General features: G+C 39.3%; 2 protein-coding genes across 2 annotated transcripts in view; both read right to left on the reverse strand.

The window, feature by feature from the left end:
- Nucleotides 1-214: 214 nt before the first annotated feature.
- Nucleotides 215-2113, reverse strand: LOC140851221 (uncharacterized). Its single transcript, XM_073242782.1, has 2 exons — nt 1568-2113; nt 215-394 (listed from the first exon to the last, which is right to left on the reverse strand). Exons 1-2 carry the CDS (start codon nt 2111-2113, stop codon nt 215-217), a joined length of 726 nt encoding a protein of 241 aa, XP_073098883.1.
- Nucleotides 2114-15266: 13153 nt separating this feature from the next.
- Nucleotides 15267-16797, reverse strand: part of LOC105049744 (uncharacterized) — a 31326-nt gene continuing 29795 nt past the window's right edge. Inside the window, exons 5-7 of the mRNA XM_073242783.1 lie at nt 16651-16721; nt 15856-15954; nt 15267-15766 (exon numbers count right to left, since the gene is read on the reverse strand). Coding sequence (XP_073098884.1) covers nt 15680-15766; nt 15856-15954; nt 16651-16721 — 257 coding nt within the window. The 3' untranslated portion in view covers nt 15267-15679. The remainder of the gene's footprint in view (nt 15767-15855; nt 15955-16650; nt 16722-16797) is intronic.

Consider the following 16797-nt stretch of genomic DNA (forward strand, 5'->3'; position numbering starts at 1 on the left):
TTCTCATTAAAATAATATTAGAAGATAAGAAAGATAACAATATTTTTAAAGAAGAATATAATATTCAATAGGTGAATAATAACATCACCGATAATACATTTGTAAGTTATTAGAATTCCATGATCGAGGCAAAAGTGTCCTATCCAATTGCTTGAGGCGATAAGTTCCTAGATGGATTATTTCATCCACCTGGTAGGGGCCTTCCCAGTGAGACTTAGTTTTCCATGCTCTGTGGGCTGAGAGACTTTGGCTCGTGCAAGATCAGGTCTCCAACTTTAAACTCTTTACCTCGGATACGGGAATTGTAGTGCCGCGCCGCTTTTTGTCGATAGGCTGCCATTCTCACACTTGCCGTCTCACAGGTTTCCTCGAGCAGATCCAAAATTGCACGAAGCTGTTCTATATTGTTTCAATCATTGTAATTTTCAACCCGATGTGAGGAGAGTCTAATATCTACGGGGATGACAGCTTCGATTCCAAAAGAGAGGTTGAAAGGAGTCTCTCCCGTTAGAGTTCTTTGGGTGGTTTGGTAGGCCCATAGGATATTATACAACTCATCAACCCATGCCCCCTTGGCTTGATCGATTCTAACTTTTAGCCCCAGCAAAATAGTCATGTTGGTAACTTCGGCTTCTCTATTGGCTTGTGGATGACCCACCGCAGTAAAGTACTGGAAGATGCCACGATCTTGATAGAACTTAGCAAACCTCAAACTTGTGAATTAACGATTGTTATCTGTAACAATCACTTGAGGAAGACCGAACCTGCAAATAATAGCCTTCCAAACAAAGTCTGTTACTTTGGCTTCGGTAATCTTGGCAAGGGACTCAGCTTCTACTCATTTGGTAAAATAATCAATAGCCACTAGCAAAAATTTTTTTTGACCTGATGCTAATGGGAAAGGATCTAAAATGTCCATTCCCAATTGAGTAAATGGCTAAGGGCCAGCAATTGGAGTGAGCGGCATGGTTGGCAGGTGTTGAACATTGGCATTCCGCTGGTATCGATTGCACCATTTGACGAAGTCAGCTGCTTCATCTTGCATCTTGGACTAGTAATATTCTTATCAAAGTAGTTTGTATGCTAGAAACTTTCTAGCCAAGTGATTGCCGCACATTTTTTCATGCATTTCTCGAAGGGCATATTCAGCTTCGGAAGGACAAAGATACCTTAAAAGCGACAAAGATAAGGATCGCTTATAGAGTCTTCTATTATAGAAAATGTAACATGAGGCTTGAAATTTAATCTTCCTGGTTTCTTTTGAATCTACAAGCAGCATTCCATCTCTTAGGAAGCAAATAAAATGATCCATCTAGTAGGGTTTGTCCTCGACTTGGAAAACTTGGGCCGAATATTCTATGCTTGACCTTTCCAAAGCATCAAAAAATGATTGTTGTAGAAGGTCACCTGGTGCAAGGGTTGCCAACTTTGAAAGTAGATCAGCCTTTGAATTTTTGGCCCAAGGTACTTATTGAATATCAAAGTCAGAGAGCTCTGATGTTAGATCTTTCACCTTCTATAGCTATTTTTTTATATTTCCCTCTTGGTCTTCGAAGTCTCTTCTTACTTGTCTTGCTACCAGTTGAGAATCTGTGCAGATCTTTAATTTCGACACTCCAAGTTCCTTGGCGATCCTTAGTTCCGTCAGAAGTGCCTCATACTCTGCTTCATTATTTGTAGTAGGAAAGCTAAATCTCAGAGCATATTTTGTAGTGAATCCCTCGAGTCCAAGTAGTGGTAATCTGGCTCCCGATCTAATGGCATTTGATGAACCATTTACGTATATCACCCAAGAACTTCCCAATTTCGATGACTCTGATTCTTCAACTACATCTTCCTGAATGGATTCGGGCATCTTCAGGTCGTCAGGGATGGTGCATTCTATAATGAAGTCCATCAGGATCTGAGCTTTGATGAAAGATCGAGGTGAGAATTGAATTTCAAATTCTGCAAGCTCAATGGTCCACTTCGTCAGCCGCCCAGAAGTGTCAGAATGATGCAGAACATCTTTGAGTGGCTGGTCTGCCAATACTGTGATTGAATGTGCATGAAAATACGACCGAAGTCTCCTAGCTATGATAATAAGTGTGAAGATTAGCTTCTCCAACTTCATGTATCTGGTCTCCGCATCATGCAAGACTCAGCTGATAAAGTAGATTAGCTTTTGGATATTATTCCGCCCATGGACCAGCATAGCACTTATAGCCACTAGAGACACTGCCAAGTACAGATAGAGCTCCTTGTCGATGTTTGGCTTACTAAGGAGTGGTGCTGAACTTAAATAATGCTTTAGTTCTTCAAAGGCTTGCTGACATTCACCAGTCCATTGAAAATTCTTTGGCTACTTCAATGTCTGGAAAAATGGAAGGCAGCGTTCAGTTGATCTTAAGGCAAATCTATTTAAAGCCGCCAATTGACCTGTGAGGTGCTAAACTTTCTTTATATTCCTTGGGGGACTCATTTCTAGTATGGCCTAGATCTTCTCAGGGTTTGCTTCTATCTCTTGATCAGATATCATGAAGCCCAAAAATTTATCCGATGTTACTCCAAAGGCGCACTTCGTAGGATTTAACTTCATCTTGTACCTTCTTAATGTTGCGAAGGTCTCTTTGAGGTCCTCAATGTGAGTTAGGGACGTCTTATTTTTGACAAGCATATCGTCAACATAAACCTTTATGTTTCGGCCAATTTGATCTTTAAAGACCTTATTTACTAGGCGCTATTAAGTCGCATCTGTATTTTTTAAACCAAAAGGCATCACCCTATAACAAAAGAGACTTAGTCAGTAATAAAAGCCATTTTTTTCTCATCTTCAGAAGCCATTCAGATTTGGTTAAATCTGAAAAAGGCATCCATAAAAGTAAGGAGCTCATGGCTTGAAGTTGCATCCACCAACTGGTCAATTGAGGGCAAGGGGTAACTATCCTTTGGGTATGCTTTATTAAGACCTGTAAAGTCGATGCAGACCCTCCACTTGCCATTCGCCTTCTTCATGAGGACTATTTCGCTATCCAGCTGGGGTAGTTAGCTTCTTAGATGAAGCCTGCATCTAATAGCTTATCCACTTCTTCAGCTATCACATTTTGTCGTTCAGAGATGAAACTTCTTTTCTTCTGCTTAATAGGCTTGTGATTCAGTTTGATGCCTAGTCAGTGCATCATCACCTCTGGATCGATGTTAGACATATCGGTTGGTGCCCAGGCAAATACATTAGTGTGAGCCTACAAAAAAGAGATGAGTTTTTCCCTCGTTATCTGGTCAAGATTCGATCCAATCTGGACAGTATAATCCTTGTTGCCATCTCTAAGTGAATTCGTCTCCAAGTCCTCCACTAATTTTTCTCTTTCTTCAGACAACTCATCTTGTGTGTCGAGCCCATGAACTAAGTAGGCTTCGGATGGCCCCGATCCACGAAGTGTAATGTGGTAACACTGTCGCGCTAAGGCTTGATCTCCTTGCACTTTGCCAACCCTGGAGTTTTGTTGGAATTTCATGTGGGGCACATGCATGTGTATTTTAAATTTTTTTTTCTTAAACAATACAGTGGAGTAGAAGATTAAAACTCCTTTTAATCTAAATCATGCATGCATAAGAACATAGTGCATAAGGATCTACTTTATATGTTGAAATTAACACATGCTAAATTTTATGCTGATATTAAATATGTGATCGGATCACATACCTGTATCGCTATTCCTTTCTTTGAATCTGGATCTGAAAGAAGGTAGGTTCTTCCTTAGCCATGTAAGTATTCGGTCTCTATGGGTATCCACTCAGGATCAGCTTGGAACAGCTCTCTATGGTGTTGATGTTTCTTCTCTAAGAACGATCGCCCTACGAATCTGAATGAAGTTTGGATCCTTTGATCAACTTTTGATCTTTTCCTAATCTTCTTCTTTTCTTTTCTTCTCTTGATCTTCTTCTCTTGATCTAAAAGTAACCAAGATCTGAAACTTTGGTAGAGGAGAAGGGGACGCCCAACAACTTTGGGTGTGTGGATGATGGATGCCCAACAACTCTTGGATGTTGGAACCAAGAGGGAGAAGAGAGACAGGCATGGGGGTTGATAGAAGGCTTGGAGCTTGCTAGAAATCTGATGCTAAGATCCTTGGAAAATGGCCCTTTAAATAGAGAAAATGTTTGAATCCTATTCAAAATCAAACAACCCCTTAATGTGAGTCTTACTCGCATTAGGAATCCTTGTAGCTCTCTATCTTTGACCATGCCTAGGAGAACTAAGGAGGCGCCAACACTTGGCCCCTCTAGGGCTCTCTCTCACACACCTCATAGGGCTTAAGGGACACCCCACCTTAGTCCATTATGCCATTAATAAAGTGGGCATGCCCAACATGATCAAATCAAGTGGCTCCCCATGCAAATCAATCAAGGAATTGATTAAAGATTTGAATCCCTAATTCATATGATCCAAAATCCTAGGGATCTAATAATTGGAGCCCAATGAATCTAATTCATTTAAATTTTAGTAGATAATTAATTAAATTAATCTTATCAATAAGTAATTCAAGATCAAAGAGAAAATTAGATTCAACCTTGTACTAGCAAGATTACCTTAAACCCAATAAGGTTTCTCCAAATTCAATTGAGACTTCATAAGCCCAATTACTTAATCCAGATCCAATCTCTTTATTATGTGACCCCATATATTCAATTCTATCTGATAGTGAGATATACCATGATCTCTATCATAGTATCATTGAAACTCTTTTCAATGGATCAAAATGATTCTACTCTACTCAACAAAGATCATCGATTCTGAACAATCCTAGTGAGCTCTCACAATCTATCAGTAACATCTAGCAATATATAGTGATAACCTAGCAGAACTAAAAAAGAATCTCGAAGTATAGTTTCTGTATGATTCAGTCCTTCTATCGTGAGTCCTAACTAGATGGCAGGTCATGGATAAATCATCAAACCTCATTATTAGTCATATGATAGATTCGATTAGCTCAAGTCTAATTGTGATTGTCATAAAAATATCACACTGCTGTAGCCACAGACTTACGGACTTAGTCTCTCAAATCTCATAGGACTTCTTATCTCTATCAAGATCGATAGATTCCATTCAGATGCTTATCCTACTCCTACAGTAGATCAACTGTCACCAACATTCACTGTAAGGACTCAATGAGGTCATGTTTATGTGTCAGTCAAATTTCAATAGCCTCACTGTAAGCAACCATGCCATCGCAGGTCAACAGACCATTTATACAACTACAGCATCGAGACGATCATTGATGATTGAGTAGAAATCTACGTGATCTCTCGTATGGTCATGCTCAGTACTAGTTATTCTCTAACAACTATCTGCACTTGTCGCTCAGTATCTCTATACTGTAAATCAGATACTTATCTATTCCGAAGAAAGTGATCTGTGCGTGGGTCTATCCGGATCGATCACCATACTCATGATGATATTATGATTAGAATTAATTATACATGCATCTAATTCTCAATAGCTTGAGAATATGTATCGTAAATATTAATTTCATGCAGGATTTAATGATACATCACACTTGAATGAAAATAAAATTTATCTTTTTATTGATCAAATCAATATTTTAAGTATAAAATTATGCCTTAGAGTTAGTACAATATGTCAGCTATATTGACTTCTAGGACATACATCCAACAGTTTATCGAAAACTTTATTTTCAAATGATAGGTGGAGACAACAGCCTGAAGTGCATTGAGTCCTGGATGTTCGAGGATGGCATTATAGGCCGAAGGCACTCGAACCATTAGAAAATCCATCTAGATTTTAGATCATCAAGGAGATCACCCAGCTATTATAGGAAGAGTTATTACCCCCTCGACCGATACAGCATCTCCAGTAAACTCCACAAGAGGGGTGTCCATTCGTCCCATTCATTCAAGTGGTATGCCCATTTGAGAGAAAGCATCATAAAATAAAATATCGGCTGAGCTTTCGTTATCAATTAAGATATGACGTACATTATAATTTGTAATATTAAGAGTTACGATCATCGCATCATTGTGAGAAAACTAAATCCCTTGGGCATCCTCCTCAGTAAAGATAAGGGACTCTTCAGTCTTCGGCCTCTTAGATGGTTTGGCCACTTCTTCCATCCTTTCATGGGGTCCTCCGATTATTGCATTGATCACTCTTGTAGGAGACTGATCCCCAGAAAGCTCCCTTTGTTGTGGTTCTAGCAAGGCTGGTAATCTTCATTGCTCCTCCTGCTGGTCCTGCCGATGCTGGATGAATCGGTCCAAGCAACCGCATCAGACAAGTTCTTCAATTTCATCCTAAAGCTAGATGCAGTCTTCAGTGTCGTGCCATGGTCACGATGGTAAAGGCAATATTTATTAGAATTTTGCCGATTGAGGTTAGACCGTAACTTTGTCACTCTTGGGATCCGATCCCTAATCTCCATGAGCACCTGGGTTCGGGCGGGCATTTAGAGGTGTATGATTTGTAAATCTCCCAGGTGAGGGCAGACGTCGATCCCTTTGAGGGTTGTCCCTTTGTCGAGAGTTTTGTGGGGAAGTTTGGGACCTTCACATCTTGGAGGAGAGCGAGGGTGCTGCTGGCTCTTTGGTGGAGACTCCGGCCTTTCTTCCCTCTTGTCTTCAGTAGGAATTATCGGGGGCTCACCTTCAAATGCCTTATCTATCCTAGCATATTTCTTTGCTTGGGCCAGCATGTCGGCAAAGTCTCGGGGATAGGTCTTGTCTAAGGAATAGCAAAAACTATTCTTTTACAATCCATCCTTCAGGGTGGCTATCGCAACCGATTGATCCAGGTTGCAGACCTTTAGTATGGCCGTATTAAAACGATCGAGATAATATTTGATAGATTCCCCTTCTCTCTGCTTCATGTTCATCAGGGAGTTCGATCCCTTCTATTGCCTTCAGCTACTTATGAAATGGTCAATGAATAGCTGGCTCATCTAATCAAAGGAATGGATTGCCCGAGGCATTAAGTTGGTGTACCGATGTCGAGCTATACCCTTTAGAGTGGATGGGAAAGTATGATAGAGGGCGACATCGGTTACCTTATGGATAAGCATCAGGGACTTAAAGCTCCCAAATGGTCTACAGGATTGGTGATCACATGGTAGCTCTCGAGCTGTGGCATCTTGAAGTTCATGGGGAATGGCTCTTGTATTATCCGTCATTGATGCTTGATGACGGATCGCCTCGATCCACTCATTCATCTCCTCGAGTTGATGATTGATCTCTATAGCAGTATGTTTTTCAGAACATTATGGGGGAATCACTGACTAGGTGTTGAGTCTTGCCTAGAATGGGGACTCGATGATTATCACCTCCTAAGTTTGGGACTCCGGGGTCAGCTGTAATGTATCTGTCTCCCCCGTTTAGGACTTCGAGGGGGGAGTGGAGGTTGTGCTTGTGGTGCTGCTTCAGGCTGCTGTGGAAAAATTACCAAAAGTGGATTCACCACTGGTACTTCACTGGCTGGTGGGGGTGCGACCATAGCCGCCACTGCACGTGTCACCACTGGCGGTATAGCATAGAGTTGCTGCATCATCTGAATGGCAGTAGTTAGGATTTGAACTTGCTGGAACAGTAATTGAAACTGTTCCACACTGACAGTCATCATTTGTGGGGGAGATGGTTGCTGGACTTCCGACTGTGACTGTGCCGGAACTTGCTGGACCATCGCATTCTCCATTGACTGGGAGGTGGCAGCGGTACCGGATCTCCGGGTGGACGCTCTTCATGGTGCCATAATCATTGTTTGGTGCTCCTTTTCAAAGTTGAGTTGGGCTCTTCCTCTAGCACTAATCTGTTACCGTAGAAATTTGAACCATGGTCAGAAACTGCTGGAGCGATGGTGCATCCTCTCGGAAGAAAAACCTGCAAGTAAATCCTGACTGGAGTTGGCTTCGACGGAGACCTTCCGATGCTCAAGTTAGATCACAGGGTAATAGAAGAGGAGTGAAGTGAATTATGGTCGTGTATCTTGAGAGATCCCCTGTAAATTCTTTTATAGGTCAAAGTTGTGTAACCGTTAGAGAGATCATGAGGCGATTAAGGCACGATGTGGCTAAACTCCCAGTCAAGATTGATGGGGTGGTTATCTTTTTTGTTTCGGGATCAATTGAAAGTCGTGGGTGCTTTTGAATTTTCAAATTGGACGCAGGTGGGATCGTCCCTATCTTTTTAATTGAGAGTTCGATCTGATTTGATGGAAGCGGGTGCTGAGGAGACGAAACAGTTAAGTTGAATCTTATCCGATGAGATGATGTCTGATAGGGGCCGATATATGCTTACAACCAGAGTTAGAACTCAGAATGCTCAGGTATTCCACCATCTACCGTCAGTATTAGAGGTCAGTTGTTGTGGGGACAGGAGTGAATAATTTGATGCCAAAATCATAAATGACCGATCCTAAGAATTTCGCTCCGAACGGTTGTCCGGATCCCAGGATCATCACAGACTGAAGCTAAGATTAGATTATATTACCAGGCTTAACAGTCTATATCTAGTCACTGGCTCATGTCTTTGGCCTAAGGAGGAAATATCCCCCCAATAGTGTCTATATATTTTTGTTGTATTTTGTTAATTTTTTGGTGGCACAATTTTCCAAAGCATTAGTTGCCTTATACTAATATTGTCTAATGTAAACATGCCAAGGCCAATCTTGCGTAACATCAATGCTGCCTATTATAGAGATGTTTGCAATGATGAAAAGGCTACATATAGCCTGCCAGATGCATTATTTGAAGGCATGCCCATTGTATGTCTCCATTGTCCAATGTGATGCTATAAAATACTTCTGAGTTTACAGCCTCTTGAAAATTCATATATATATTTGTTTTCGATTTTCATTCTTTAATCTTAATTTACGTACATGCTCTTATTTTCTACAAGTTGTCTCATCTATTTTATACGTTCAATTTTATTTAGCAAATGCCAGGAGATTCACTTGCCTTCTACACTTTTTTTTCCAAACTTGATATATCAAGAATTGGTAATGGAGATGATCCAACAACTATATGGTTCTCACAATACTTAGCCAAAAAACCAACTCTCTATACGCTAAACTTGGCTAATGGTATTCTTGGATTTTTTGAAAAATTCATCCTCTATTTCTCATAGAATAGAGGCTTATTTTCATGTCAACCAAACACCCATTGGAATAATACTGCATTAATTACCCGGGAATAAAGGTGGAATACCAGATGTCTAACCAAAAAGAAATCTGGAATAATAAGGGTGAATAGCTATTATCTGAGAATTCGTATTTCTATTTCAAGAATAAAATTTAGGTATCCAAACACTACTAGAAAGGATTACCAACTAGTTGGATGATCTGTTTACAGGAAAAGTTTCAAGACCCTCTGCAAGAGCTGATAAGCAGGTTACAAACCTAGGTTTCCAGGGAAACTGCAGCCCACTTTACTTCATTTGCTTAAGGATCTCGAGATGCCAACCAAAACATAGAGTGGAGCAGCATAAAGCGAGGTTTTTAGAGCCAATTGTTAGTGATCGTAGCTAAAAGAAGAGGTAAAGTGGTTGCTGTTACTGTAACTGAAAATGACGAAACAACAATACCCCTCTTCTGTCCTTCTCTTTCATTTTTGCTCAGGCCAAAGCCAACTCGGCTTATGGCCAAAACAGACATATGTACAACAGTCTATTTATGTGTCATGCCTCCGGCCCGAGATCGCGAGCAGGAGGTTGCGGCAATCACCGCATACTTATGAAAAACTCTCTCCATAAGCATGTAAGGCATCTCATCGCGATATCAATGCATCACAGTGGAATAAATTCAAATAATTATTATTCAAATTTAATTCAAGTAATTAAATCAAATATCTTACATCCAATAAAATTTTACTAAAAATAAAATAATAGATCTAAGCTCTATGAAGTTTGACAATATTAAATCTCGCCTCTAAAAGCTCTGTCCCAATATTTCTTCCCACGCTCGAAATTAATTATCTGAATCTGAAAAATAGAAAGAAAGGTAATGAGCTAGACAGCCCAGTAAGTAACAATTATCTCAACTAGATATTTCAGATATTATATAATTTTCAAGAACAATGCTGCAAATAAACATAAAAGTATATTTCATGCTGATTTTATATAAATCCAATCTTTTCAAATATTCATATATAATATAATCATATATCCGATTCGATTCAAAACACTCGTAACTCAACAGCCTCGACTATGACTAATGTTTAACCCCCATTGGCGGGGTCCACTGAATACTAGCGCACAACCCCCACTGGTAGGGTCCACAAACACCAGCGCACAACCTCCACTGGCAGGATCCACTGAGTACCAACGTACAATCCTCATTGGCGGGGCCTACTGAAACATAGTTAGGCTGAGAGCATAAATCCGATCTGTATCAAAACACTTTTGTATCATAATCTATCATAATTTTTCACTGAACATGTGCATAATCGACGTACCATAATATTTCAAAAGCACTTTTCTTTCAAAACATAATTTCATAAATCATGCATAATTTCAGAGAATAATTATTTATTTTCAAAATAAATATGAAATATCTCGAAAAGATGATTCATTATTTACCTTTCACAGAGCACTGAATGAATAGATCGACTAACTTCTAGGAGATTCTTCAGTGCCTATTATCTCAAATTATATTTTTACATTTATTTTAATTCAAAATTAAATCTAAACAAATCTCAAATCAAAACCTCACTTAGAATCAAACTCTTCCCTAAACTCGATCAAAATCATCAAAATGAAGCCTTTCACTATGCTAATCTTAGAAGGATAACTTTGGAGAGAGAAATCCATCAAGAGAGAGAAACAATCTAGAGAGAAAAAGTAGAGAGAGTCCAATTCTAAAGAGAGAAAATAAGGGTTCAGACTGAAAGAAGAGAGAGAAACTCTCTCTCATTTTTATTTTATTATTTATTTATTTATTTATTTATTTTTTTCTTTTCTTTTTTCTTTTCTTTTTTTCCTTTTTCCTTTTTCCTTTTTTTCTTTTCTTTTTCCTTTTTCCTTTTCTTTTTCTTTTTTTTTCTTCCTTCTTCTACTTCTTCCCGTGGCCTCCCCTGGGTGAAAAATATGAAACAGGGGATCGAATGGTCTCCTCATACGGTTGGCCGACCGGCGATCGACCGGCACTGGAATGGTCGGTAGCCAGAGGAGAGCGCACCGCCATCCCAAGGGTCCCAAATCGGTGGCCGGCGACGACCACCGACGTTCGAAAATCAAAAAAAATCGAAACCTCTTCCACGACAAAATCCGGCGACTTCGATCACCGGTGAGCATGCACACGGGCACGGGAAGGAAGGGAGAAAAAAGAGGAAGAGAACCACATGCTTACCTCGAGCTCCGGCGAGGAATTGCGGCGGGCACAGTGATGATTTCTGCGAGCGATTTCCAGCGATCTACGCTGCTTCGCTCCAGGATTCTTTGGTAGGAAGAAGGGAGAAGGGTCTCCCCTTTAAATAGAACCGGAGGAGAGGAGTTTGACTCCTCTCCGATGAGGTCTCCGACTCCGATTAGGAGCCGGTCGGGAGAAGAAGACTCCCTGTGGGAGTCTTCTTCATTTTTTTTCTTTTTTTTTGGGCTGGGTTTAAGGCCCAATGGGCCAGATGTTACATTCTTTCCTCCTAAAAATAAATTTCGTCCTCAAAATTTTTTTTACCTGTCACCATTGTATTGGAAGCCTGTGCATTCTGTTGAGTAAACGCATAAACTCTTCCCTGGGTTTTAGAAATCTGTCCACCACCCTTATGTTGTCCTTCATAAGTTCTTTGGCCAACTTGATTTTCAGTATTTAGCGGGCAGCTAGTAATTTTATGATCTATCTGACCACATTTGAAACAAGCACCTGTATTCCAATAGTAATCTTTATCTGCATGATTTTTACCACATCTGGAGCACTGCTCACCATCAATCTGTTGAGTCTTATTATCTATTGCTCCCTTAGCTGAACTTTTGATGTTTTTATTATTCTGCCCTTGTGTATCATTTGATTTTGCTCTCTTTCTTTGCTTTCTTTCCCTTTCCATGCGTTCTTCATTGACTTCTCTTTCAATTATCAGTGTTTTGTTTACCACATCTGCATAAGTTGTCAATTCATATGGAACCACTTATTTTCGAATCTCAGTTCTCAGTCCCATCTCAAACTTGTGAACACGTTCTTGCTCACCATCCACTAATCTCGAAGCAAATTTTGCTAACTCTGTAAATTTTGCTTCATATTCAGTCACACTCATACCCTTTTGCTTCAAATAAATAAACTCTTGCTCTTTCTGGATCCTTATACTCCGAGGAAAATACTGATTGTAGAATGCAATCCGAAATATTTTCCAGATAAGTATTTCGCCGTCTTGTTCATACTTGCGCTGTAGTCGTTGACACCAGTTGTATGCTTCTCCTTGTAGTAAATAAGCTGCATATCGAATCTTTTCTTCATCAAGACACTCTTGGAAAGCGAAGGCTTTCTCCATCTCCATTATCCAGTTATCAGCCTCCAAAGGTTCAATAGTCCCCTTGAAAGCTGGAGGAGCAAGCTTTTTAAATTCTAAAATGTTGTTCCGTTGTACTGGTTGCTCTCCATGTTGTGGTGGTGGATGCTGATGTTGTTGTGTATCTCATTGTATCTGCTGTTGTTCAAGCATTTGCTGCTGTATTTGTTGTTGCGTTTGTACCATCCTGATTAGGGTCTGCATTAACTGAGCCATATCTGGTTCCTGACGTGCTCTCGAAGTACTCCCATTAGGATCTACGACTCCCTCCTCCTGAGGGGTGCCACTGGTCGGATGGGGAGTGCTACTATCCCATGGTTGTGATGTCTCTCTTGCAATTCCTTGAGTAGTTCTTGTCATTCTACGGGGAGGCATCATAACCTTGTAGTAGTAAAACTTTATTAGATTCATTTATCTATTTGTTAGGATGGGTTTATTATGATGCTCATACTTTAACGTCCAATATTTCTAATGTTTACCCACCTACACTCATACTATGTCTAATTCTATATGTCATAATTTATCCACTTATGCTCTGATACCATATTAATTGTCATGCCCCGGCCCAAGATCGCGAGCAGGAGGTCGCGGCAACCGCCGCATACTTATGAAGAACTCTCTCCATAAGCATGCAAGGCATCTCATCACGATATCAATGCATTACAGCGGAATAAATTCAAATAATTATTATTCAACTTTAATTCAAGTAATTAAATCAAATATCTTACATCCAATAAAATTTTATTAAAAATAAAATAATAGATCTAAGTTCAATGAAGTTTGACAATGCTAAATCTCGCCTCTAAAAGCTCTGTCCTAATATTTCTTCCCATGTTCGAAATTAATTATCTGAATCTGAAAAATAGAAAGAAAGGTAATAAGCTAGACAGCCCAGTAAGTAATAATTATCTCAACTAGATATTTCAGATATTATATAATTTTCAAGAACAATGCTGCAAATAAACATAAAAGTATATTTTATGCTGATTTTATACAAATCCAATCTTTTCAAATATTCATATATAATATAATCATAAATCCGATTCGATTCAAAACACTCGTAACTCAACAGCCTCGACTATGACCAATGTTTAACCCCCATTGACGGGATCCACTGAATACCAGCGCACAACCCCCACTGACAGGGTCCACAAACACCAGCGTACAACCCCCACTGGCAGGATCCACTGAGTACCAACGTATAATCCCCATTGACGGGGCCCACTGAAACATAGTTAGGCTGAGAGCATAAATCCGATCTGTATCAAAACACTTTTGTATCATAATATATCATAATTTTTCACTGAACATGTGCATAATCGACGTACCATAATATTTCAAAAGCATTTTTCTTTCAAAACATAATTTCATAAATCATGCATAATTTCAAAGAATAATTATTTATTTTCAGAATAAATATGAAATATCTCGAGAAGATGATTCATTACTTACCTTTCATAAAGCACTGAATGAATAGATCGACTAACTTCTAGAAGATTTTTCAGTGCCTATTATCCAAAATTATATTTTTATATTAATTTTAATTCAAAATTAAATCTAAACAAATCCCAAATCAAAACCTCACTTAGAATCAGACTCTTCCCTAAACTCGATCAAAATCATCAAAATGAAGCCTTTCACTATGCTAATCTTAGAAGGATAACTTTGGAGAGAAAAATCCATCAAGAGAGAGAAACAATCTAGAGAGAGAAAATTCTAAAGAGAGAAAGTAGAGAGAGTCCAATTCTAAAGAGAGAAAGTAAGGGTTCAGACTGAAAGAAGAGAGAATCTCTCTCTCTCTCATTTTTATTTTATTATTTATTTATTTATTATTTTTTTCTTTTCTTTTTTCTTTTCTTTTTTTTCCTTTTTTCTGTTTCCTTTTTCTTTTCTTTTTCTTTTTTTTTCTTCTTCTACTTCTTCCCGTGGCCTCCCCTGAGTGAAAAATATGAAACAGGGGACCGAATGGTCCCCTCATACGGTTGGCCAACCGACGATCGACCGACACAAGAATGGCCGGTAGCTAGAGGAGAGCGCACCGCCATCCCAAGGGTCCCAAATCGGTGGCCAGCGACGACCACCGGCATTCGAAAATAAAAAAAAATCGAAACCTCTTCCACGACAAAATCCGACGACTCCGATCACCGACGAGCATGCACACCAGCACGGAAATGAAGGGAGAGAAAAGAGGAAGAGAACCATATGCTTACCTCGAGCTCCAATGACCTCTCCGACGAGAAATTACGGCTGACACAGTGATGGTTTCTACGAGCGATTTCCGACGATCTACGCCGTTTCGCTCCAGGATTCTTTGGTAGGAAGAAGGATCTTCCCTTTAAATAGAACCGGAGGAGAGGAGTTTGACTCCTCTCCGATGAGGTCTCCGACTCCGATTAGGAGCCGGTCGGGAGAAGAAGACTCCCTGCGGGAGTCTTCTTCATTTTTTTTTTTTTTTGGGCTGGGTTTAAGGCCCAATGGGCCGGATGTTCTTTATACGGTCAGATTTCGTTTAGATTTCAAATCCAGATTACTTTTTAGGGAGGGATAGATAAACAAAATAGGTAGACACATGATGTCGTATTAGAGGCTTCAAGATAAAAATTAGGCATCTTCCAAGCAATGGGATTCCAAGGACTATTAGGGAAGGCATAGTTTTAAATTCCAGGTCTTTTGCTTGCAGACATAACCAAAGAAATTAAAACATAGTTTATACTGCAGTCTAGCTGTTTAGAAAGATAATAAATAATATAACCTTAACTAGCAAGAAAAAAAGAAAACAAAGAAAACTGATGCAAGAGGGTTTTCCACCTTCACTATGGCAATTTGTTCGGGACATGATAGTTTTATCTAGCACCAGTACTGATATTTAATTTGGATAGACGTTGTAATTTATTGTGTACAGAACATGAAAATCAAATATCATACTGCTACAAGCCTCTCTGAAGATGTCACTTTGGTCTTCTAATTGCTAGTGATGTGTATGCAATGGGTAAATTAGAAATGCAGAACATCTTCCTTGGAGTAGCAATTGATACTCTCTGAAGGTGCCATTGATGGATTAAGCACAACAGTAGGCATTGCAGTAAGTAATCTACTATGCAGTCCAAGGCCCCCAGAATACTTGTTTCATATACCCTCGCTTTGGATTACATGTGAGCTTCTGTTTCTGCAATTACATATTAATCAAGCTTCTGATCTTGTCATTGCTCAAGCTTCTGAAGCAAAGCCTTCTTTTCCTCCTCAGGTAGAGCATTGAACATGAAAACAGATTTATCACCAATATCATCCTTGCACGACAAAAAAAACATGGTAAACATAAGCGAAGTATAAAGGATCAGGACATCAGCCATTACTAGTAATATTCATAGAAAAGAACCTTAATGGGCTGCTGAAACTTCCTTGCTGCAAATACCACAAAGAGAGCCATCCACAAACCCAACAGACTTAATTTTGCCCCGTTTTCCATTAAACCAGTCTGCACATACCAAACAGTGTGTTACAAGAAGCTAGAGAAGCATTGACAAATTCATTCACATCATGAACAATATATTTGGGCATTCACAGATTTGTGTTGCATGGTCCCGGTAGAGGGCAATAAAAATGGAGAAAACATGGCTGGAAGTAGTAAATCCATTTGATGAAGGAAGCAAGTTTGAAAAAACACCAGCCCTATAGCACAGATGCAATGGCGAGTATTGATGATCCTATGGTAGGACATGGCTATGCTTAACAGATTGGAGTATTGGTGCTGTTAATAATTAAGCTTTATGGAGATATTACAAAATTGGTGCTTGACTGATGTTCTTTCAATGGCATAAGATTAGTTTGACGGATTACATGCTGCTACTTTCAATCCTGCATAAGTCCTTTTTTTCCGTTGGGCAGAAATGTCATAAAGAATTATTTTTTTTGAAACACTTGGGTATGTTTGGTCGCAATGAAACATATGGAAAAGAAAAGGAAAAATTACAATTTTTCTATGGATAGGAAAAGATTTTCAAAGACTTAGAAATAACTTCAGCACATCTCTCAATTTTCCATTGAAACAAAAAAAAAAAAAAAGGAAAACTAGATTTTTCAAAGAAAACAGGTTTTCTGGGCAAAATTTTCTTTGTGGCCAATGGCCATGTCTTTAAATTTAACACAAAGAATGCAACTGAAAGAAGCATACCAGATGACCAAGAAGAAGTCCAGGGATGATGAATGTCAGGATACCAGCTTCTAACTTTCCATAGCAGAGTCCTGCGCAGTGCATATTAGCATCAAAAGATACTGAAGGTGACCAATAAAAGGTGCAATGCCCATTAAAACTATCATT

Source organism: Elaeis guineensis, chromosome 8, assembly GCF_000442705.2.
Source record: "Elaeis guineensis isolate ETL-2024a chromosome 8, EG11, whole genome shotgun sequence".
NCBI classification, from domain to species: Eukaryota; Viridiplantae; Streptophyta; class Magnoliopsida; order Arecales; family Arecaceae; genus Elaeis; species Elaeis guineensis.

Bases quoted from the DNA above. Each gene is read 5' to 3' on its own strand.
- LOC140851221 (XM_073242782.1), bottom strand. From the start codon at position 2,113: ATGAAGTTGGAGAAGCTAATCTTCACACTTATTATCATAGCTAGGAGA. The intron at 395-1,567 runs GTAAGAAGAGAC...AATATAGAACAG, and splicing joins CTCAACTGGTAGCAAGACAA to CTTCGTGCAATTTTGGATCT.